The following is a 25,663-nucleotide window of genomic DNA, read 5'->3' as shown; positions in this document are numbered from 1 at the left end:
TATTGACTTGAAGAAACTTTTTCTTTCCTAATTATTCAAATTATGGTTAGTTTTTTTTCTATAAATAACTTGACATCTTCTAGTTCTAAATATGTGAAAGAAAGAAACAAAAATATATTTTTCATATTAGGTTTGAGATTTTCTCATTTTTGTTTAGAATTTTTTTGAGTACAAAAATATATTTTTCATATTAGGTTTGAGATTTTCTCATTTTTGTTTAGAATTTTTTTGAGTTATCAACTAGCCATGAAGGACATTGTTGTGAGAGGAAAAAAAGAAAGATTTCCACCAAAGAGAGGGAAAATTAAGGTTGAGATAGTCAAGTGTTTTGTGAAGTTTATAGAGAATATTTTGTTTAGAAGATAAAATCTAAGTTTTGCTTCTTCTAATTCGCTTGAATAATTATTTGTACGTCTTTTATTACACGTTTATTTTTATCTTTTTCGATATTATACCTTAGTAGTTATTTGTTTAGTGAAAGAATGTATTATATAATGTTGTCATTGAGGTTATATAAATAAATCGAACATTCCATAAGCTTCTAGAGATTAACGCTTCTCTCTCTCACTCGGTGTTAAACGGGCCGAAGTTCAGGTATGTTTGAAGTTATTTTTCATTAACTATGTAATATTCAAAATTCACTAGTTGGATATTTGCATTGTTGATTCAAGTTTATGGTATTCTGATTAAAGATAAAAATAATATTTGCTTATCGAAATTTAAATCATGACCATTTATTGGTACAACAAGTATAGATAAGTTGAGCTTTCCATTCACATCAAATTAATAATTATGAGAAAAAAGAAAACAAGAATCAAGAATTAGTTATGTCTCCATAATGTAGGCCATAACCACTAATTACTCAATAAGATTTTATGTTTAAATTTCATTGAATTGTGAACTTAATGATATATATTCTATAATACTAAATACTTTTATGTTAAGATTAATGAAAAAGTTGGTGAAAACAAAATAGATATAGTAGGAAGTGGAAGAGAAAAAAATGAGTATTTTATCAATAAAATCGTTTTTGCTAGAGAATATTTTATCACACAATTATCTTCTGATCTTATTTATTTTGTTTTAATGGCTTATTACGAGTAATATTCAAACTATCATTGAAAAAGAAAAAAATTCATATAAATCTTTAAAAAAAATCTTTTAATATTACGTGATCATATGAAAAATCAACTCGAAACAGAAGTGATGAATATGTTATTTGAAAAAAAAAAAATACTCATCACTAACTTCCATTATTTACCCAAAACTAAATATAAATTTTTTCAGTCATTAAAGGGACAAATTACTGTGCATGTCTCCTTAGTTCTTTTCAATTATAGATTTTACAAAGGGTAAAAATTGTCCCTACCTATGTGAATAAACTACTTTATACCCTTCGTTACATTTTGAAATAAAAAAACCCTCCACATTTATCCTAAGCGACAACAAATACCTTCAAGAGTTAACAATCCAAATTTGGGTAGGTAACACTCGAGAGTATTCTTGATCGGAGTTTTTTTTATCCCAAAATATAGTGGAGGGTATAAGTAGAGCCTGGTGTATTTTAAACACATTTCTTTGTTCCATAACGAGAGGCTACATCTCATCGCAACAATAATTTTACGATTATATTGTGCTTGGTAATTATTTATCCTTTATGACGGATAAATTATCCCATATATTTGAAGGGACAAATAAACTTTGGTTATTCCATCCCTCATGTCAAACGACCTCTTTTAACACTAAATTTAGATAGCAGGTACCTAGTGAAATAGACGAAGGGCACACAAAATATGTCCACGCTAAGTGTATGTATACCAAATTGTTTCACAACTAGTATGAATGCCAGCAGAACCATCACACTGACATGACAAAGCATATTAGCAGCCCAAAAGGGTTGTTAAACTCAAAACACCAATTCTAGCCCAAGAAAATAGTTATTGCACAATACTGGATATCGATAAAAGCGATACTAGGTGAAAGAAGAACAGATGCTGCTACTGATGCTACCTCCATAGGCCAAAACATCCCAATTCATGGAAGACGTAACGGAAATATACACTTAGAATCAGATCGAGGTGGAAAAGCAAGGGCATCGATCAAAGTTTTTTACGACACCTATAGTAGTAGAATCATTATAAAGGGCAATGAGAAGGCAACACACTTCAAAGCATAGTAGTAGTAGTAGTAAAATACAAAGGATAGCTCTCTTATGTGACAGCAAAACAACCAGACAAGTTAAATTCATCAAAAATTCTGGAAAGAAAGAAGTCACAACTCATCAGAAATAAGGGTAAAAACGTAATAAAATAGAGGATCAATTATTAAGGCGTCACGACAGGGATATGCTTACATTTCATTCCATTCTATCTGCTGCTGCACGCCAACATGATTTTGCATCACATAGACATGAAAGTGCATGCACTGATAAGTGTATACCGTGTGCATAGATTTTGGGTCCAAGGATCAAGCACGACTACCAGGTTCATTGATTTGTAACGATGTTTTCGAAAGGCTAGCTTCCAGTTCATTTAACTCATCCACATCAAAGTCATCATCATCATCGTCGTCGTCATAAATGTCATCCACTTGGTCTTTATGTGAAGCCTCACCACCATCATGAATATTCTTCTGGGCTGACGTCGAGGAGCTTGCCTCTTCTCTAGCAGAATCCTTATTCTCCTGTAAAGGAAATGTAGTTTACTTAGAAAATGATATGCAGGCCCTTTTGTGCGTAACTAACAGCACTGCACAACAAATGCACATGGCAATAGTCGCTTTGTTTTTTTTTAAGGAAGCAACAAACACATCACATCAATATCATGCTTTGTCAAATGTGCAAACCAGGAGATCATTGGTTACTTGGCGTAGCTTCTTTAGTTGACTCACAACGGAAAACCACTGCAACTACCCATACGTACACAACTAGATTATCATTTCTCTTTCTAATAATGTTTACACTGTCGTAGACCAACCACCGCCCTAGCAAGCAAAATTTACCTCTTCTATGATCAATAAGATATTTGGTTAAGTAAACGTTTTCAAGTAGATGCTTTAGTCTACCATTTTGTGCTCCATTCAGCATATTAGAAGTTAGAAGTCCATCTAATCTGCATACTGTTTTAAATGGAACAATTTTTTTTAATGCAAGACCCAATCTTTGCCAAGTGCAACCCATCACTTAGCTCAAAATATTTAACTCTGAAAATCTTGCGCAGTTTTTACACAACATAATTGTAAAAAGTTCAGCAAAAGGGTGAAGCCATTTACTGCATCAACCTTTTACATTCAAGTCCCAAAAGGAAGAAAATCATAAGTGCCTCTTAAAAGAACATGTGAAGAAACAGTACTAGAAAGTGAATTTCTAAAAGTCAACAGAGCATTATGTAATGTTGTCTTTTGTGCTCTTACTCTTTGCTCTCTCACACACACAGCATATTTGCTCGTCCCCGGCATTGTGCCTATCCTAGGCAATGCAGTAATGTAGATCTATGACAGTGACCAGTGGACAGTGAAAAATCTTGAATGCTCAAAACAATCCAACAAAGGATATATAAAAGCACAGAGGATTGATCATAACATATTCACCTTTGGGAGTTCAGAAGACTCTTCTTCCCTATCATACTTGTCATAGGCCCCCACATCATCCACAAACCAACTAGCGTCCGACATGAACAACTCACGACCACTGCAAGAAAGTGAGCATAAGATACCCCCCAATAAGTATATGCGTCCACCAAAAGAGCTTTTCCCAACTGATGAGCACATATTGTTTATTATAGAGAAAAAAGGAGTGCAAAGAATGATACCTCATGCGATCATTCTTAGCTCTATCAGCCCTCTGTTTGGCCAAATTGGCCTCTCTTTCTTCCGTCTTCTTTTTTTTCCATTCCATAAATAACTCAGTGGTCAAGGGAGTTGAAGCAGTCAATTTTGCACGCTGCAGGCAGAACAGAAAACATGTAAAGTTGTTCAACTAATGAGCATATTTAGAAAAACTTAGTGGCTATCAATAGTTGGCAATATGAAAACTAAGATAGTGTGGTCACCTGTTGATCAATTTCTTCTTCAATAGGCATCTTGTCAGCTTCCTCTTGTAACAAGGCTTTCATTTGTGACTTGAGAATATATCCAGGAGGAAGTGCATGCCTGTAATGGCATTCTTTACCATTTGGACAGGCCCAGAACCAACCGTACTGCTTTTTCTCCACAGCATCCAAAAAGAATTTACATACCTGCATATAAACCAAATCATAAGCTTGATTTCTGAAACGAGCACTGCATTCATGTTTGGCAATATTTGACTGGAGGAGGAGTTTTAAGGGGGGGAATTAAGACTATAGACACATACACTAAATATGCATAAAACGCCAAAAGTACCCTGGTTTCCTATCCAGTTAAGGCAACAGTAGCAGAAAATGAGTGTTGTAATGAGTCAATAGTTTCTGGGGATTAAAGATGCAACTTTTTTCTTGGGAAGGACAGAAAAGAAAAGAAAGCCAAATAAACTGGGATAGAGTAGTAATTTGTTGCAACAATATACAAATTTTCAAGTGATAAATTTAGACAAAAATGGAAGTAGATTAATACACCTCAAAATGAGGGAATATGGTCATGGTTACAATGTCCAACCAATAAAATGCATGTCATTATACCATGCTCCATGCAATGGAAAATCAAAATAATAAGTACACTTAAATGGAGGGCTAGCTCAGAAATTTATTTCCCAATTCTCAATGTCCACACATATGTAAAACAATATTGCATGCATTCTGCACAACCAAGATTCAAGGTCGTCCTATTTTAACCTGTTCGACACTGCGGGGAGCATGGACCTGTCCCTCTCCCGTTCTCCCACTTGGGTTTCATCATGTCTGGCAAGGTTCAAAATTATGATGTGCGCTCGTCCAGTAAGCTTTGAAACTATATGTACGCTCACATACACACATTGAACTGTGCTAGTGTGCTACCATTGAAAAAAATCCCCGGGATCCATCTTTTTGTGAAAAAAGGGTACTTCTACTGAACTCTAGCAATAAGAAAATATTGTGGAGTATGTAGTGTACAAGGTATATTATGGAAAAGGACAACGCTTACAATGTCAGTTGGTTTGTTCTTGTTATACTCTTGACTTTTTGACGCCACGACCTTCTCCAGTGTCTCTTGATCCCAATCGTCCATTGTTTCCTTTCCATCTTGTTTTAGACAAGAAATGCCAGTCAATAAACACTAAAACCATTGTAAAACATTATCACATGAGAAAGAAAAGTTTATGCAAAATATCAAATGTTAATGTTGCTTAACCACCTTCATCACGCTTATCGCTGAAAATATCAATCTTCTCTCCTTTTCGCTGAACATTCAGATCGTGAGAGAACTTGCACTTAAAACCCTTAACACATTGCCCCGCCTTAAAGAACTCACATAAAATAGATTTTGGATCAACACCTGAACACAAATTCCCAGCATTCATAAATATATAATAAATTTTGCAGCAACCTTTTTTTTGAAGATTGAAATAACACCAAACCTTTAATGCAAGAGAGAGTTTGTAGTAAGTGAAATAAAACAAACTACCACCTATAAGAGAGTATTTTTTTTAATAACATGGTGCCCGGGGAAGTTTGCGCCTACCTCAACCAGTTCCACATTTCTAATAACTGTTCTAATGAATAATTCATCAATAAAGAACAGAAAATAATGCTATGAATTTCTGGAAAGGGGAAAGACAGGATACCTCCTCTATCCACCAAGCCTAAGAGGCTAGGACACATGGAAGAAAATCACCTAGTGTTTCTGTCTAAGACTCATGAGTCATACTTAATTGACCACTAGGTCACACCCTTGGTGCACTACTGATAAGGGGATGATAATGAACTATGAACAATAAAAAGGGTCTCTTGAAATAAATTAACAAGCTACTATTAAGATATATTTTGAATTTCCATAATAAAATATCAAAAGTTTATCAATTTTACAAAAACTGGCAAAAGATTTAAGGTCCAGTTTGTAATTCTTCAATAGACCCAGTTTGATATAGAAGAAAGCAGATAATTGCCCCGAAGTCTTCCTACACTATATTCCCAATTGTTTCAATCCAACTAGCTGCAGTGACTTTTTAACATTGACGCTACTTCATACTAAAAAAATATTGAGACACAGAAATAAGACAACACAGAAATCAATCAAAAGAAGAAGAATACCTAGAGGCACTTTAGGTTGGCTAATAGCGACTTTGAACAATTCGCTAAGCTCTTTCTCTCTAGCTTTCTCTTCTTCCTTCTTTTTCTGTGACAAAATTAAGCTTAAATGTCAATATATGTATATGCAAAAAAAACATAGAAAAATAATGTAACAACAGGATTAACTATATAATCTTCTATATTCATTTCATCCACTCGGGCGTGAAATAGCCACACATGCCACTTGTCTTTATTCATCCTGAACGGTTTGGGCTTAAAAACATAGGAATGTATGTATTGTACAAAAACAACTATGTCTCAAACAGAATCTAACTAGAATAGGATATACAATGAAACGAACTGCCCTATTTCAGTTGGAGAACTATTACACAAAAAGAACAAAACACAAGTATGTGTCAATCCAAACTAGTCGCTCGGCTACATGACTACATTGTCCTCTCTATCAGTTATATACATAATAACACAATGCGAGAATGAACCATAATTACACCTCAAATTCAAGCTAGTTGAGGTCAGCTATATGCCTCTTGTATATCTATCAGAAAAATCACACAAATAATAACACAACTACCCTCAAATCAAAAAGCTAATTGCTTTCAGATACATGAATCCTCGATGCTCTATTTGAGCTCAAACAGCTATATGCCTCAACCTGCATAACTATCGGGAAAAAAAATAATAACACAATTATACTCAAATCAAAAAGTTAATTGCTTTCAGCTACATAAATCCTCGAAACTCTATTTGAGATCGAATAGCTACATGCCTCCTGTATATCTATCGGGAAAATTACACAAAAATAATAACACAACTATACTCAAATCAAAAAGCTAATTGAACACTATATGCCTCCTGTATAGAAAAATCACATAAAATTAATAACACAACTACACACAACTCAAAAGGCTAACTGTCTTCAGCTACACGAATCCTCAGTACTCTATTTGAGCTCAAACAGCTATATGCCTCCAGTATATCTATCGAAAAACTCTCACAAAAATAATAAGCAATCTTACTCAATCCAAAAATCTAATTGCTTTAAACTATATGAATCCTCGGTTCTCTATTTAAGTTCGAATAGTTATATCATTGCCTCTTCCTTCATATCTATCGGGAAAAATCACATAAAAGTAATAACACAACTACATTCAAATCAAAAGGCTAATTAGATTCAGCTACATGAATCCTCTCCACTCAATTCAATTTCTAAATATTCACCAAAAAAAACATAAAACCAAAAGAAGACCCAAAAAAAAAGGAGATTAGCAGGTACCTTGGCGTCAAGTTTCTTAGGATCAGCTTTAGGCACAACATTTTGCTGTAAAGACTGAACATATTTCTGAACATTCTTCGACTTGTTCTTATTCTTAAGACCGAACGTCTTGTCTTCAACTACCTTCTGCTTCTTTGCAATATCGGCTTTAGATTGCTTTGGCGGCATCTTGTATTCTCATCCAAATCCTCAATCACCTCGATAGATTCGTCGGAAAATCGAATTTTTTTTCCGGCGACTGAAAACCCTAGGACGATAAATTAAGAGTGTGGCCGGAGGCGGAGATTGGGTTCTTCTGTGTGAGAAGGTGTTTTACGGAATTTGCTAACAATGGGTTAGAAGGGTAAAATATAGTCACTAAAAATATGTTTTCTCCTTTTTCCTTTTATAATAAGAATTTTGTTTAATTCTAATTCGTAGCAAATAGTTTGTTATTGGCCTCTCTCTCGACTCTCTTTGATTTCGTTCGCCTCTCTCACTTTATACAATCACGAATATATAAATTGTGTTTTATGTTTGTATAAAGCGAGAGAAAATTGTATATATATTAATACAATACATATCTCTTCATCTTGTACACTTATAATTATACATTACAAATCTTATCTTGTCCAGTTCTCTTTTACCTTTCTCTCTTTCTCGTTTTATGCAAACACAAATTATACAAAATACAATGTATAATTTATTTTTGTATAAAGCGAGAGCGATAGAGATTTGATATACAAATACAACTATTTTCATTCAATTCAATTGTATATGAACTCAAATTTTATGCAGATATACACACACAAAGAACATATACATGATACAAACACAATCTTCATAGACACAGACGCCCGATTTTATATAAATCGTTGTGATTTATACAAATCAAATGCCTGAGATTTTATACAAATTAGAGTTGCCTGTGATTTTTATACATATCTAAGGCTTCATAGCAAACATAAAATTTGTTGTGAAACATAATTATGCAAACTATAGTTATAACATACAAAAATAATTTTACATATAGATATAGTTTGTTATAATTACTACTCGCGACTAGCATTATACATTAATTACGTGGGCCAACTATAGCTATGAAGAGATTTTTTAATGCTATATGTGAAAGTTTCCCGTTCTCAAAATAAATGTGACTATTTTACGTGAGGTAGGGTACGTAAAAACTAAAATAATGAATTTTGATAGACTTGGACTAGAGATTGTAATAGTTAAGCTAAAATGTAAAAACTAAAATAATGAATTTTGATAGACTTGGACTAGAGATTGTAATAGTTAAGCTAAAATTTAAATGTTGAATTTGAAAAAAGTGTAAAGTTAAAATACTTAAATCAATTATTTTATTTATAAATAATATATATATAACAATTAGACAATTTTCACGTAATTTTTGGTAAACCAAGTCCAAAGCATATGACATTCCAAACCCTTGTGAATATAGGAAAGGAAAAACTATTTGTAGTAGTAATTTCAAATAAATAATTATTAATTTTAGCGATATTTTTTTATTTATTACTATTTATAGCAATAATATGTTAAATTTGTAATATGCATTAAAAGTAAATTATGTATGTAATAATAAATTATTAAAATTTTTGTCTCCCTCCCTATTATAAAAAAAAAAAACCTCAAATTCCTTCTATTTGCCCTAGAATCCTCTTCATCTTCTTCCAATCTACTAAGCTCTTCATCTTCTTCCAATCTACTAAGTTATGGCGGATTGGGCAGGATTGCCCCATGACCTCCTTGTTCTGATTGCGAATCGTGTTAAAGTGATTGAAGATTTCGTTGCTTTCAATTGTGTTTGTAATTCATGGCGAATAGCTTCTACCAAGGACAATTTCGATATGTTTTCTCCTCAACTTCCTCTGCTAATGCTTCCCGATGACGATGAAAATACCTATTATCGAGAATTTTACTCTCTTTCCAAAGGTAAAGTTTCGCGGAGACTATATCTTCCTGATCTTGGATTGTTTTCCAACTGATCAGATGGGATGGCTTCTAATCCAATCATTAGACGGAGAGGAGGTATATTTGTTCAATCCTTTTTCGGCTACCAAAATTCATCTTCCTAATCAATTCGCGTTAAAAGCTTTACAGAGTCCTGACGACTTCTTAATTGACGACGACTTAATTGAAGAACCCGAGTTCTATCGCTACATCAAACGGGCAACGCTATCTGCAAATCCATCTGTTACATCTGATTATGTACTCGTAATTTCATATAACACAGATGTTAATCATTTGGCTTATTGGTTACCTGGAGATATCAATTGGACTTTGTTTGACATGGATATAAGACCAAGACACGGTGGAGTGTGCAATATGACTTACTACAATGGCAAATTTTATCTTCTTACTTGGGGAGCTGAAATATTCGTTGTTGATGTCCAAAGTCAGGATAGACGCGTAGAGTCGCGATTGATTTATCTTAACGATAACAAAGACTTATTTCGACATTCAATTCAGTACTATCTAGTTGGGGTAAACGATGTGCTCTTGTTTGTTGCCAAATTTGGTAGATATCCTTCAGAAGATGATAGTTCAATAGAATGTGAAGTATATGAAGTAGATGAAATGAAGTGTAGATTGAAACGGATTGATAACTTGGGAGATTCAACCATTTTTTTGGGTCTTAATGGAGCAACTTCCATCGATTCCACCAAATTTAGAGGAGTGATTAAGCGTAATCACATATATTTTACCGATGATTGGGATGAGCATAACTTCTCGTTGGAATGTGGTGGTGGAAAAGATATGGGATGTTACAATCTTGAAGATGGAAATATTGAATCTTTTTATCCTGAATTATCACTAAGTTGTATTTGTCCGCCAACTTGGGTAATACCATCATTGTGAATGAGGAGCTATAGGTTCAGTAATTTATTTCTTTTTGTTGTTTTTTTTGCAATTTAGTATTTGTTTTCTTTCCTTTATTTCAATCAATAAGAACTTGGGCACATATTGTATACACCAAGTTGGTGAAATTATCATCTAACATTTGCAGTTATAATGACATCTTGCTTCTGTCTTGTAATAGTTTTTTACAAAGAAAAAATTTAAAGATAGGTGAAGTAAAGCAAATTGAAAATTGCCCAAACTCCAAGATAGGTCATTTGCAGTTATAATGACCTATTGAAACCCAAACTCCAGGGAGTTGAGCTGCAGTCTGTTCCCCGCCCAAAGGTGCAAATTGCCCCAAATGCATATGTATAATATACAATAATTTAACCAATATAGATATACAATTCACCTCTATCCAACTCTTGCTCGTCTCTCTCCTCCGTATAACATGTAGCTACAAATGATAATTTATCAAACTATAGCTATGAAGAGATTTTTTAGTGCTATATGTGAAAGTTTCCCGTTTTCAAAATGACAATGTAAACCAAGTCCAAAACATATTGGGCCAATAGCTATTCAAAATCCTTATGAATATAGGAAAGTCCTGGTTTGTTCCTCCCTATTGTAAAACGCCCTCACATTGTTACAATTCTTACCATCCTTGTATCTGCCCTAGCCTGAAACCCTCTTCATCTTCTTCCAATCAAAATAAGGAGGTCAAAATAATTCATTTACAAAGATATTAAATAATTTGGTGGGGTGATAGGACACTTTGAAAATTAAGGTGTAAATAGTTTGGTGGGGGTGATAGGACACTTCTTTATGCAAATATGAAACAATTTTAATGGTGTCTTTATGTCTTTTCTCTCGTGCTATATGATTGATATAAAAGAAATCTTAAATGCTTGTTGCAAAGAAATTCAAGATGCATCCCTTGTTTTATTACATTGGTTAGAGTTTTTACGGAGGGGGAGTTTATTGTTGTTCAAGGTGGAGTCGGAATTTTAATTCTATAGCTTCTATTTTAGGAAAATGGCTTTAAGTATTGATAATTGAGTTCTAAATGTAATACAGTACATATTTAATGAACTTTCTAAATCAATTCGTTTTAAGAAAAGAAGTTGCTTGAGTTAGCTGAACCCGTATCTAGTCACGATATATTTATTGTTTATAAGTATATAATACCATTTGTATTTTATTTTTAATTGTGTGTAGATGTCACTATAATGAAGTAAATTAATAACAAACAACTCTTTATTTGCAAAGAAAAGAACAAATCCACACATGAAGACATCTCAAATAGATAAACTGGTTTGTAAATATGGGGAAAAACATATATCGTTTAAATTTGTCATCACATCCAGAGAGTGAAGAATGAGCAACTTTTATATAATTTGGTGATTAATATATGCATCATTTTCTCTACCCCTTTAATGGTTAATGTGTATACACACTATATAGTCTTAGTGATGTGATTTATATCTACCCTTCTCATATTTTACTTTGTGGAATTATACTAAATATTTTGTTATTGTCCCAAATATTAAAAAGGATAGTTTGATGCACGATAGTATTTGATAAATTGAAATGAACTACTTCTACCGTTTAAAAAAGGATGGTCTAGTTTGACTTGGAACGGAGTTTAAGAAAAGAAATAAGAAATTTTAATCTTGTGGTCTAAATTAAAGTTATGCCAAATGTATCAAAATACACTTTAATGTGGTCTTAAACATGTCACGTGGAAAGTTAAAGTTAAAGTGTTGCAAAAAAAAAAAAGAAGGGAAAATTCGCGTAGACACATTACCAACGAATTTACAGTCCGTCCCCATTAACCCCTCGGGCATCGACCCAGGAAGAATCAATTTTCGACTTATTTTTAAAACAAACTAAAAAGAAAATAGAGACATTCTTTTTGAAACGAAGACAGAAAATTATTCGAGAATATATTTAAGAGATTATTTTGGACATATACCGAACTTTAGGGACCATTTTTGCCATTTTCTTTACTTTAACCAAAGCCCTAAGCACTACAGTACCTATCCTCACATTTATTGTCATTTCCCGCTTCACCTAATCCCCGTCGCCGATGGCCGACAAGAAGAAACGCCGGCGAGCAGCTCACGACTCCGATTCCGACTCCGAAAGCCGGCCTTTCCAATCCAAGCTCAAACCCGACTCCGTCATCCTCCAAACTCTAAAAGCACTCAAATCCTCCTGTTCCACCACTTCCAAAACCCTATCCCTCTCCGACGTCGGCCTCTCCTCTACCTGCCGTGAAGTCGCCGACCTCCCAATCGATGAGGTACAGTCCGAAATTGAATCGTTAGCGTTTACTATAGCTAAATCCATACTCTCCGGTGAAGGTTTCTCTTTCTCCGTCCCTTCCCGCGCCGCCGCTAACCAACTCTATGTCTCCGAGCTCGACCGGATTGTTCTCAAAGACAAATCATCGGCTCGCAACTTCGGTAATGTATCTACTGTTCGTAAAGCAACAATTACTCTTAGAATCCTTCAGCTTGTTCATCAGCTTTGCACCAGTAATATTCATGTCACAAAGCGTGATCTTTTCTACACCGACGTTAAGTTGTTTCAGGATCAGACGCAGTCTGATGCTGTATTAGATGATGTTTCGTGTATAGTTGGATGTACTAGGTCTAGTTTGAATGTGGTTGCAGCTGAGAAAGGAGTTGTAGTTGGAAGGTTGATTTTTAGTGACAATGGCGATATGATTGATTGTACGAAAATGGGAATGGGAGGGAAAGCTATACCTCCGAATATCGATAGAGTTGGTGATATGCAGAGTGATGCATTGTACATATTGTTAGTCGAAAAGGATGCTGCGTTTATGAGATTGTCTGAAGATCGGTTTTACAATAGATTTCCTTGTATAATCGTGACTGCAAAGGGTCAACCGGATGTGGCAACTAGGTTGTTTCTGAGGAAGATGAAGATGGAGCTGAATTTGCCGGTTTTGGCATTGGTGGATAGTGATCCTTATGGGTTGAAAATTTTGTCAGTGTACGGATGTGGATCGAAGAATATGTCATATGATAGTGCGAATCTGACTACCCCGGATATCAAGTGGTTGGGTATTAGGCCGAGTGATTTGGACAAGTATAAGATACCGGAGCAATGTAGGTTGCCAATGACTGAACAGGATATTAAGACTGGGAAAGATTTGTTGGAGGAGGACTTTGTGAAGAAGAATCCCGCGTGGGTTGAGGAGTTGAATTTGATGGTGAAGACTAAGCAAAAGGCTGAGATTCAGGCGTTGAGTTCGTTTGGATTTCAGTATCTGTCCGAAGTATATTTGCCATTGAAGCTGCAAGAACAAGATTGGCTATGAAAAATCAAATCTTGTTGTTTAACTACTTCAATCTAATCGTATTAATTTATGCCTAAAGTTAAACGCATATCTTGTATCTCGTTTACTGTATTTTTATGGGGAGCGGTATCTTCGTTCTTATGATTTTGAGTGGATTGGTTTGATTGCACTTTTTTGAGTCGACCTCTCTACCCCACAAAGGTAGTGATAACTTTTGAGTGCGTCCTATCTCTCTAGACCCTATATGTGACTTGTGGGATTATAGTGAATATGTTGTTTTGTTACAGGATGCTTTTCCGAAACAACCTCTCTACCCCACAAAGGTGGGGATAACTTTTGGGTACGTCCTATCTCTCTAGACCCTACTTGTGATGACTTGTGGGGTTATGATGGATATGTTGCTACAGGATGCTTTCCGAAAACAACCTCTCTACCCCACAAAGGTAAGGTTAAGATTTGCACATATCATGTCTTTTCCGTTGTGTAGTTGTGATAGGATGCTTTCTTTGATCCACAATGATGCAAGAATATTGGAATGTTATGAAACAGCTACATATATTGTGCGAGAATAAGAACACGTCATTTTCTTTTGTTACTTTTGTTTATATTTGATGGTAAAATGTGGAGTTTTTAGCATGTGGTATATCATTGAATATACAGTGTTTATTCGGCTGTTAAAGGGATGAAAAAGAACTCTACGAAAAGAAAGAGTTCGTATAAATCTATACATATCATGTTTCGTATATCATTGCACTACAGTAGCATCTAACCTTCTTGTTAGCCAGGATTGCAGTGACTCCTTAGTTATCCTCATTTTCTGCAAAACCACTGGTTTCCTTGTTGGAGAGTGCATGCTTGCACGTAAAGTAACTCTTTCTGCATTTTCTTCCATGTTTGAATGCTTGTTGTCTGGATGGTTTATCCCATTTCCAATTCTTGATGCTGCTGAAATTACCTCAAGTCCCAAATCATGTTGCAATAGTTGTATTATTGCTTCCTTAACGACACTTTCTTGTTTGACAGCACGTATACCTACTTCTTTGACTCCTAGAAAGATTTGCACATCATCTTTGATTGAATCTCCTGCAACGATAACCACAATGTATTTAAATTGATCATGTTTGTACTATATGGATCGTTAGTATGTTGAAATGCACCATTCCCCCAATCAAATCGTAGTAAAAGGCATAGTCCTTTTATAAGTTCAACCATTTTCTCACCTGCAGTGTACTTCTCTCTGATCATTCTCAAAACCGCAAGAACCACAATCCTAGCTTCAACCTGTCAGTATGCAAAAAAAAAGTTGATGATCAGATGGTTGTGTACGAGAGATTGTGAATATATAGCTCGATACAATCTTTACCTTAGTAAGCCCTCGGAGATTAATGGAGATGCTGTTTGCACTGTCCTTCTGCAAGTGTTCTGCAACTTTCTCCAGAATCATACTTTGAGGCCCTAAATCAGTTCTATTACGAGTGCTGAAGTTGTATTTCCTCTGACTGGCATTCTGGATTACGCCTTCACACCACTGCTCAATTAATTGCTTGAGATAGTAATCGTTGGGTTTATACCTGCAATGTTTATCTTATTTTCTTTAATTATTTGTTTTTGCAAAGGATAAAACGAAGGGTAGGCAAAAGATTGTAATGAAGTTGATTGAGTCCAAGGAAACACACACTTTTACTTTCTCGAATAGAAAAAAAAAGGCTTGTTCAAGAAAGCGGATGAGTATTCAACTCTGACCAGAGCAGACGTTGGTGTTTTATTCTTTTCACCAAGTGGAAGTCCATATTCTTGTGGCTATACAAGTATAGAAAACATAGCTGATAAATTTCTTGAATTGATACTAGAAAATCGCCTAGGTAATCACGCTGATGTGGGGAAATCAAATGTCTTTGAGGCATTTGAAGATCTTCGTAAAGAAAGAAGACCAAGCATTGGAAGAGAAAGAAATAGAGCGCCCTCCCTCAGCTATACAAACAAACACATGTTGGAGTAGTACATGGTATTCAAGTCACGGTTGGACAAAGTTAAAAAAGGAAAGAAAAGGTAAATATGTCCCTGAGCTAGAAGAGGAGGAGAGTTCTTTAACTCATAATTATCATGGAGGTGGTCAATTAGAATTCTTGAATTTGGAGTTTTGTTTGGAGGAAGCTATCGAGTCTTTAATATATTTGAGTCTTGTCTTTGATATTAAGTTATTTGTTGCAAGTATTCAGTCGTCCAGTTATCTAAGGCTTTAGACGACAAAAAAGAAGGTTATGGAGTTCTTGTGTTATTAAGTCAGTGTGAAGTGATGGATCAAAGAAAACCCTGGTGCACTCATTAGTGTTCTTTTAAGATTCCATCTCCAGAGATATTGATGCATTTACATTTTACACCACGACTAGCTCTCTGTGAGATCGTGGGAATCTATTAATCTAATATCTATTGACATATTCAAGAGTTCAAGAACGATATCAGATCTGCTCCACATATGTAACGGAATAGAGTACCTTATTTCTTTATATCGGGAGCAAATATAAGAAGAGGAGCATTATGCCTAAAAGATTTCAAGTTACATACCCTGCTTTCCGCATATCTTGATATATAGCTAAGCATTGTTGTACCTCCTGCAAAGATCCATATCGGCTACGAGCTCTAAGAAGTGTATTATATGTGACCTACAAAATGTTAAAGAGGTTATAACTCTTATCCAAGTGACATGTAAGCACCTATTCACACTTATTCTATTAAAAATGTCATTTCGATGCAAAGGGTGTGAATAAAAAAAACATTCAAATAATTTATGAGGAAATTTTATCGATGACATTTGAAGTGCAAGCTTAACTAATTAACTCACCATATTTGGTTTTATCTGATATCTCTTCATTGCTGCAAATAATGAAAATGCACTCTTGAAATCTTTATTTTCCACGCAAACCTGTAAAGTGAAGAGGAATAAACAATATATGAATCAAACCATATTTGACTATGGAAGTGTGCTTGATAGAGACCTTAACGCTAGGGATAAGGCCTTTCTTTCATAACCAAATGAAACTGTCTAAGGTGAGGATCCAAGACTGATGGGTACAGAATCCGGTGGTACTTTTTATTGATCACAAAATCGCTTGTTATCGCGCTGTACTCCTTTTGCAAGATCAGCTCTTAGATGCGAAAATGATGAAGGGGGAAATGAAATGTCGGATTGAATCGCCGAAGCAGGGCTAAGACGAATAGATATGAATGACGAAATGGTCATCTAAAAGTGTTCACGAATTAATATGCCAATAAAAAGGAAGAAATCTTACAACCTTGATGATTGTTGTATAGGTTACCACGTCAGGTTGAATACCAGCCTCTCGCATTACTCTCAAAATCTGCATTTCAATGAAATAGTTATAATTCATATTGAAAAAAAAAAACCTTTTCCTATGAAAAACTGCATTTTTCATACAAAGTTTTTATGAGACCACACATTTTCTATGTATTCTTTATTAGTTGTGCACATAACAAAAACTTAAAAAAGAAAAATCGAGGAAAGAAGTTTTGCACAGATCATCTTCATTATTTACATATTTCTTCTCTCTTTTTTTCGATAACTGAGAAATCCCTAGGGTCAGTGGTGAACATCAAGTAATCCTCTTACTGCAGTATTAACAGTTTATAGTACTTTATACAGAAGAACTTGTTTTGTTTTTTAATGTAATGTGTATGATCTCAAATTAAGTAGACAACATTACCTGCAGAGCACCCTCCACATTTCCTGAGCCTCCACAGATGTCAATCAAAATAGTCCAGGTTATATGGTTAGGAGAAAGACCTACTTCCTTCATCTCTTCCATCAAAGCTTTCGCTCGGTAGTAATCACTCCCACAGGCCTTCATCAGAATATTATAGGTAGAAGTAGTAGGGATAAATGGAACCCTTGTAGAGATATGTCTGTGAGAGGAAGCAGAAGTGCGGGTGGGTATACTAGCAGAAACCACAAGTGTGGGGGAGAGATCAATATTGTTGTCCGTCTTGCCACCATAATCTTCACACTTGTCCTTCTGCAGTGCATTTTCCTTCCAGGACCTGAATAACCGAAAGGCCCTATCATATTGGCAGGCTTCAACGCACGCATGAAGAAGAATGTTGTAACATTGTGAATTAGGTTCGCAACCAGCCTGAAGCATCTCTTCAAATAACTGAATAGCTTGGTCTACCACGCCTGCATTGGCACAGGCGCTGATCAATGAAGACCAAGTGACAATGTTGGGAGTGACACCAGCCGATAGCATATCTTTTTTTATTTCAAGTGCCATCTGCCACATTTTTGCATCTGCAAATACCTATATAATCAAGACGGGACATGAATATGTACTTTTTTTGGGGGGAATAAGCCAAGAAGTACCATTAATTAACACCAAGTCAGTGTCAAAAAAATGTGCAAGATGTGTGTGGCACTGTTAAATCATACATTGCCTTCCACCAAGTTTGACCAACCATCAATACGACATGATGCTTTCTCCTCACACCAAAAATAATTGATATTAAAAATTTCTTAGTGTTTTCTACATCATATTCACTATGTAATGATGTCGGATATAATGGATGTAATCACAAAGTATCACATGACAGCATTACCTGGATGTGAGAAATAACTCGAAGATAGTTAAACCAGTAAATGTGTAATCTAATTTCCGTATTCATGTACAAAAAATATATTTTCTTTACTATTATTCTACATAAGCTCTTTACCTCTATTACCATATACTAAAGTGTAAAATTCAGTCAGAGATGCCCTATGACATATCAAGTTTTATACTGCAGAAAGAATAAATTGAGAATTCACAGTTTTTTGTCGTAGTTGTGGGAGACATCATGCATAAATTCCATCACAAGTTTTTAGATGGTCCGCATGATTCTTTGTTAAACTTGAAGACCCAAGTTATACCTTAATTAAAGTGCTGTACGTGAAGACATCCAATTTCAATGCTCCTGCCATTTCTAAATGCTTTAGCTCCCCATAAATTTCTTTGGCCAGATCAACTCTTGTAGCAAGACAACATGACTTCAGAAGGATATTGTAAGATGTCAAGTCAGCCGGAACACCTAGTTTCTGAATTAAAAGAAACTAAGTGAATAAAAATGCTCATCATCAGTATTTTCGGGCTAACAAGATTACAATTCTACATAAATGGTGAAAAAGAAACAAGATCCAATTCCCAACTACAAATCACAAAAGAGAGCGGAAATGGGAAAATAAGCCAAGCTTCACTAATGTAGATGCACTAAGAAACATATTGAAGATTAAAACAAGATTCACACTCTGCCAGCAGAAAACTAACTTCAGATCATACATGGGATTTTGTTTGGGATGAAAAGGGAAAGGAATTGGAGGATAAAATGGGTTATTCTCCTTATCAAACAAAAGAGTGCTATGCGGCAGTCCATCTCAGCTTTCCAAACCCTATGGAATTTAATGGAAGAAGAAGTAAGACAGACTTCCTTTTTGGTTGTGCGAACAGCTAGAGAACAACTGGATGTTAATGATGGAAACTTCACCAAATGAAAGAACAACAAATACTTCCCCTAATGGAACTAAACCAGAGGTAAAGTCTAAAAAGCATCCATTCCTCACCTACTGTTTTTTCTGTGCGCGGGTGACACTTGTCAATGCTGTGCATGTGTGCTTTGTGGTGTGGAAGGAAGAGGGTAAGAGAAAGCTTACTTGCATTTGCTTGTATATGTCCAAGGTGTAACTCAAGTCACATGCATTTACATTCATGAGGCTGTTGAAGACATAAATGTTTGGTGTAAACTTGCTAGCTATCAACCCCTGCACTGAAATTTAACGTTATAGACACAGAGACCAAGAATAAAGCCAAAATACAACCAAAAAAAGGTTATGATCATTCTACTTGTTCTTTTATAAGTTTGTTGCACAATGACCTCCACCTATTCTGTAAGATATTGTCAAAGAGGAGAGCTGCTTATTTATCTAATTAGGTGTTCAGTAATCTGTAATCCAGCATATGGGAAAGCTAATTTTTTTGTATGGTATCACAGGTAGCAGTGAGACTCAGACTTGAAATTTGAGACCACTATCCAGTTGGACCCTGTTCTGAATGGCATGCTCCAACATTTTTTTTTTTGAAACTGGTAACATTAATAACATGCTCCAACTCCTATAGAAGCTTAGCTTATTAAAGAAGGGAGAACTAGTTAGTTAGTTATTCAACAAATTTAAAAAGCAAACACAAATGAGGAATAAGTACAGAAGTGTTTCATTCTGTAATTGAACCAAAAATGAAGTCAACGATATTGTGACTTCTCTTACTATATTGGATGCACCATTCCTATGCCACCCGACAACTATAATATTTCCAACTCCCTTCTAACTCATGAAAGAAACTGATTCCGCAAAACAGACTTTCCAACAAGATCTTTCGGAAATGACGAGGTTTTCTTTCTCCTAGAATTGGATCACATGTAATCTTCCTTCTTCTTTATTGTAATAAGTAAAGTGTAATTTATTGATTGCGAGCATTAAGTCTTGAATCACCTTAACAGGAAATCTGATTGATTTCACAGATGCACAAGTTTATCTAAGATACACAAGGTGTGCAATATACCTCATATATGGACCTGGACTTCAAGTAGTCACCACAAAGACCACAAACATCTATTGCTGTGCGGTAAATATACAAATTCGGGGTGTCCTGGTTCTGCTTGGATGCTTCAAAGACAGTTAGAGCAGACGCCAAATCGCCTTTCTTCCCAAATTCAAGAATTATGGTACAGAACATAATGTCCACGTGTGGAAAGATATGTGCATACCTGCAGAGAGTCATGATTGAACTTGCACAGTAAGGACGTGGCAGGTAATCACGGTTTTCTCTATGATAGCAGTATTCTAAAAGCATTTCGCAGTCTGTTACAAAACCAAGAGAATCGAATTCCCAAGCACAAAAGAAACAAACCACAAATTGGATAATAAATGAAGGAAATTGACAAGTAGATGGAGCAAACAAAGTTCAAGACCAGGGTGACAAAGTAAAACCAACCAACTACACATAACATATCTCGAGCTTCTAGTGAAGTGAACAGCTCTGGTCAAGAATATCATTCTTATTGTGGATTTTTTTACCATATCTGCTGCAACTTCTCAATTCAGTCACAAGCAAGAAAGAGTAGATAAAAAAAGTTTCTTGCCCATTCTTTGATAATTGAAAGAAAAAGGAGATCCTAACCCATTCCAAGAAATACTAAGAAAGAGGGCCCATAAATAGGACTAACAACTATCTCAGTTTAATTGACACGTTACTTATGTTCAACTGAAGAGGCTTTAGCTACCCACCGAAATGAATGAACAGAACAGAAAAAGTCACTAGCCTAACTCCTTTCCTGGAACTTGTCTCAAAGATGGTATATCAGATGAATATCAATCGATTATGTCTCAACCAAAAACCTAGGGCATCTACATGAATCCTTTGTGTCCATACTATTTTATTCAGGTACTTGGGTCAATTTCATTACAACACTAAAAAGTTGTCATTTAAGGCAAATTAGGAGTTCTCTTAAACTAGACATTCATCAAACACAGTCATACAGTTTTCCGATTAAAAAAGACTCAACAAAAGAACAAGTAGACCTTAGTTCCACCAAGTTGTTGTCACCAAAAGAGATGACCTCGAGAACCAACAAGCTCCTTCTAAATAATGCCAATATATGAAGCGGTAGAAAAAGGTCCTAGTTATCCTATTTCCTTATTTACATGTTGGAAAAAAAAAGAATCAACCAGAGTCTGGAGCATATCTACTACAGATATCCAAGTAAATGTGCAATTTGGTTGATCCCAATCCTTCCATAAGTACTTGTATGTACTTCAAAGTTTATTAAACTAGGTGTATGCGTCAACTAGTTTGCATCTCGACTATTCACAAAGTACCTACTACCTAGCACCAATACAGTTACCAGATAACTTTGTCCACCAAGAGTCCAAGACTACTAAATGGGAAAAATCACGCTGCATTTTTACTTTCTGTTGGTATCTGAGCCCTGCCTACTAGGAACTTTGCCACTTTATTAACACTATGCTACACCTTTGAGTGCACATAGCTCGATGTTTTAATGTCCATAGACATATGAAGTATCTTTATTCACGCCACTTTTTAGTCAAACATATTCTAGATGAGCGATGTCTTAGTATGACTACAAATGTATATATCTTCCTCACAAGAAATAGAGGGAAGACTAACAAATCTGTACTTCCAATAATCATTCTTAAATGCCAAAACGAAATTTCACATAAAATTAAAACTCTTTTAATGGAGTCACCATTAGAAGACATATCAAACTGCACTATTTGTGAGAACAAACAGATATTAATTAAAAGTTTGAACCAAAACCCAACACTAAGAGGTCTATGTTTAGATAGGAAAGTTAACTAAGCATACCACTGATAGAGCGTGCAAACACACACACAAAAAATAGTTATTCCAAGAAGATAATATGAAAATGCATACGTTACATGCTTAGGCACATGGATTTTGCTAAAAGAACTTAAGAGGTGTTCATCACAGAAAAGACAAAGGAAAACTCTTTAATGATACTACTTGTTTCATACTCATGAAAAACCAGTTATTTTTTTACGACTAATTTATGAAAAACAAAAAAGCATTTTTGGTGCGAAGTCATCTCTAATGGAGCATGGATAACATGTCAAGAACATTTCAAATTCATGCCAAGTTGGAAAAAACAATACCTTACTGCTGCATTTGGCTTTCTTTGGCTGACACAAAGTCTTAGAATCTCAGACGGCTTCACCAAATCCTTTATTGGCATACCACACCCTGTAGCAGTAGCATATGTAAAACATATCAAACGGTGACGTATTCATCAAGTATTTCAAGAGCCCAACAACAACATACCCAGTATCATACCACGCAGACCTTACCCCTACCTCATAGAGATAGAGAGGTTGTTTCCAATAGACCCTTGGCTTAAATAAAGTATTTCCAAACAATTTGAAAACATGGATACAAAAATGAGAGCAATAACAACAACGAAATAATGCAAAATGGGGAAATAATTTGGCTATAAGCAATTCAAGAAAACCTACAAACATTTGCACCTTTAAAGATTATACTAGAAATGTAGTTAACAAAGGTTTGAACTTGAGATACAAACTCAAACACTGGTCATTTCAGTCCTTAATTTAGATTAACAAATTAACACACTTGGAAACATAATACATCTTGTATGTATCCATCCATTCAAAAAGACCTTAATAGTAACTGTACCACAACAAAGAGCACCAAATATAACACAAAGTATATACCTCTAAGTGTTTCCATCAAGCTCACAACTTCCTCAATTTCGCTGCATTGCATAGTCCGTCTACACTCTCGCGAAAGGGCATTTATTGAATCTTCATCAAGAAGCTTCGAAGGATCAATTCCAAGCTGCTGAGCACCATTCAGAAGCTCAACAACACTCCCTACCTTCCTTTCCTCAAGCAATCGAACAATCCCACCGGAAACAAGCTTCACATTCAACAACGCTGTGAATTCCTCCGCATTCACTCCAGAAACCACAACACTCTCCGCGATCATCAACGAATCATCAAACCTCCCATCCTGCGCTAGCTTAGACGCCAACTCAGCATAGTATATAAGACCATTACAGCTACCTACACACAAGCGAGACCAAAATTTGACGTTTATGAGTTCGAAATTCAGTTACATTAAAGCAGATAGTTCACATGATTTGAGCCAAAGCTATATTTACCTGAAGCGGAAGCGGAATCCCATCGGAATGAGGATAGGAGCGGAGATTGAGGAGTCGTGATGGATGAAGTGAAATGAGACGGAGTATGAGTGGGCTTTCGTTTGGGCTTGGCGGTGGTGCGGCGGTAGTGACGGTGGTGCGGCGGCGGAGTAGGGGAGGAGTTGGGCGGGAGAGTAATCGACGAAGATGGAAGTATCACCAAAGCTTCTCTCATTACTTCTTAGCCAACCGTTTTTTTTTGTTTGTTTTTTTTATTTTTCTGTTGAATGTGAAGTCCATTTGTAAGATATTTTATTTATTTTATTATATTTTATTTTTTGGGTTAATTGAAATAAATATTTTGGGTATATAGTGGGATGGAATTTGAAAGGCTGAGTTTTTTGCACATTGTTGTATACTTTGTTTGTTGAGGAAATTATTATATTTGAATAATATAAAAATCTTTAAGGAAGTGATTTGGATTCCATATATATAAAAAAAAGTTTGATTTAGTAAAACGTATAAAAATAGTATTTAATATGATATGTTAATAATATTACTTATGAGTAATGATGGATTAGTTAATGTTAAATTAGTTATTAACTTGTTATTCTTTGGTTTGGTGTATTAAGGGCGATTTAGCCTTTAATTATGATTACTCGTTGTTTAATTTGATGTATTACAATTTACAAACATGTCTATTTTTAAGTACGGTTATCACAATTTTTTTTTAGGTAAAAGGATAAATATATCTTTGAAGTATTATAAAATGGTATGTAAATACTCTTTGTCATATTTTAGGGACATTGATGTCCTTATCATAAAAAAACTAGAGCATATATACGTCATTACTAACGGACATACACGTGTCATAATCTTATCCACTGACCCGACATCGATATTGTAAGCTCCAAGGGACTGAACCGATATCGAAATGACAAGCTTATAGAAAGTTTCAACAAGTATACAATTGTGTGAAGGTAATTTATCAATCATAATTCATAATTATAATATTTTTTTATTTAATCACGTATGACAAAAAAATAATAATTTATTATTCATATATATTGCATATATAATTTATTTTTAATACATACTACAAATTTAACATATTATTGCTATAAATTGTAATAAATAAAAAGTATCGCTAAAATTAGTAATTATTTATTTAAAATTACTACTCCAAATAGTTTTTCCTTTCCTATATTCACAAGGGTTTGGAATGTCATATGTTTTGGACTTGGTTTACGAAAAATTACGTGAAAATTGTNGTGCGGCGGCGGAGTAGGGGAGGAGTTGGGCGGGAGAGTAATCGACGAAGATGGAAGTATCACCAAAGCTTCTCTCATTACTTCTTAGCCAACCGTTTTTTTTTGTTTGTTTTTTTTATTTTTCTGTTGAATGTGAAGTCCATTTGTAAGATATTTTATTTTTTGGGTTAATTGAAATAAATATTTTGGGTATATAGTGGGATGGAATTTGAAAGGCTGAGTTTTTTGCACATTGTTGTATACTTTGTTTGTTGAGGAAATTATTATATTTGAATAATATAAAAATCTTTAAGGAAGTGATTTGGATTCCATATATATAAAAAAAAGTTTGATTTAGTAAAACGTATAAAAATAGTATTTAATATGATATGTTAATAATATTACTTATGAGTAATGATGGATTAGTTAATGTTAAATTAGTTATTAACTTGTTATTCTTTGGTTTGGTGTATTAAGGGCGATTTAGCCTTTAATTATGATTACTCGTTGTTTAATTTGATGTATTACAATTTACAAACATGTCTATTTTTAAGTACGGTTATCACAATTTTTTTTTAGGTAAAAGGATAAATATATCTTTGAAGTATTATAAAATGGTATGTAAATACTCTTTGTCATATTTTAGGGACATTGATGTCCTTATCATAAAAAAACTAGAGCATATATACGTCATTACTAACGGACATACACGTGTCATAATCTTATCCACTGACCCGACATCGATATTGTAAGCTCCAAGGGACTGAACCGATATCGAAATGACAAGCTTATAGAAAGTTTCAACAAGTATACAATTGTGTGAAGGTAATTTATCAATCATAATTCATAATTATAATATTTTTTTATTTAATCACGTATGACAAAAAAATAATAATTTATTATTCATATATATTGCATATATAATTTATTTTTAATACATATTACAAATTTAACATATTATTGCTATAAATTGTAATAAATAAAAAGTATCGCTAAAATTAGTAATTATTTATTTAAAATTACTACTCCAAAT

At 34.6% G+C, this 25,663-nt stretch overlaps 4 protein-coding genes across 4 annotated transcripts; 2 read left to right on the top strand and 2 right to left on the bottom strand.

The window, feature by feature from the left end:
- Positions 1-2,135: 2,135 nt before the first annotated feature.
- LOC107031662 (zinc finger CCCH domain-containing protein 11) lies at positions 2,136-7,833 on the bottom strand. Its single transcript, XM_015233103.2, has 8 exons — positions 7,477-7,833; positions 6,204-6,288; positions 5,308-5,448; positions 5,098-5,195; positions 4,050-4,235; positions 3,810-3,940; positions 3,589-3,688; positions 2,136-2,682 (listed from the first exon to the last, which is right to left on the bottom strand). Exons 1-8 carry the CDS (start codon positions 7,642-7,644, stop codon positions 2,467-2,469), a joined length of 1,125 nt encoding a protein of 374 aa, XP_015088589.1. The 5' UTR covers positions 7,645-7,833; the 3' UTR covers positions 2,136-2,466.
- Positions 7,834-9,096: 1,263 nt separating this feature from the next.
- Positions 9,097-10,492, top strand: LOC107030607. Its single transcript, XM_027919524.1, has 2 exons — positions 9,097-9,504; positions 9,569-10,492. Exons 1-2 carry the CDS (start codon positions 9,471-9,473, stop codon positions 10,333-10,335), a joined length of 801 nt encoding a protein of 266 aa, XP_027775325.1. The 5' UTR covers positions 9,097-9,470; the 3' UTR covers positions 10,336-10,492.
- A 1,832-nt stretch (positions 10,493-12,324) lies between these two features.
- LOC107031096 (DNA topoisomerase 6 subunit A) lies at positions 12,325-13,929 on the top strand. Its single transcript, XM_015232316.2, has one exon. The coding sequence runs from the start codon at positions 12,407-12,409 to the stop codon at positions 13,664-13,666; it is 1,260 nt and encodes a 419-aa protein (XP_015087802.1). The 5' UTR covers positions 12,325-12,406; the 3' UTR covers positions 13,667-13,929.
- Positions 13,930-14,227: 298 nt separating this feature from the next.
- On the bottom strand, positions 14,228-23,681 carry LOC107031095 (pentatricopeptide repeat-containing protein At5g02830, chloroplastic). Its single transcript, XM_027911902.1, has 13 exons — positions 23,402-23,681; positions 22,953-23,303; positions 22,377-22,464; positions 20,245-20,449; positions 19,341-19,448; positions 18,564-18,728; positions 17,368-17,958; positions 16,939-17,004; positions 16,488-16,568; positions 16,211-16,308; positions 15,009-15,216; positions 14,866-14,926; positions 14,228-14,728 (listed from the first exon to the last, which is right to left on the bottom strand). Exons 1-13 carry the CDS (start codon positions 23,613-23,615, stop codon positions 14,391-14,393), a joined length of 2,574 nt encoding a protein of 857 aa, XP_027767703.1. The 5' UTR covers positions 23,616-23,681; the 3' UTR covers positions 14,228-14,390.
- Between the last annotated feature and the right edge of the window lie 1,982 nt (positions 23,682-25,663).

Source organism: Solanum pennellii, chromosome 9, assembly GCF_001406875.1.
Source record: "Solanum pennellii chromosome 9, SPENNV200".
Lineage (NCBI taxonomy): Eukaryota > Viridiplantae > Streptophyta > Magnoliopsida > Solanales > Solanaceae > Solanum > Solanum pennellii.
This window is presented reverse-complemented; position numbering and strand designations above follow the sequence as displayed.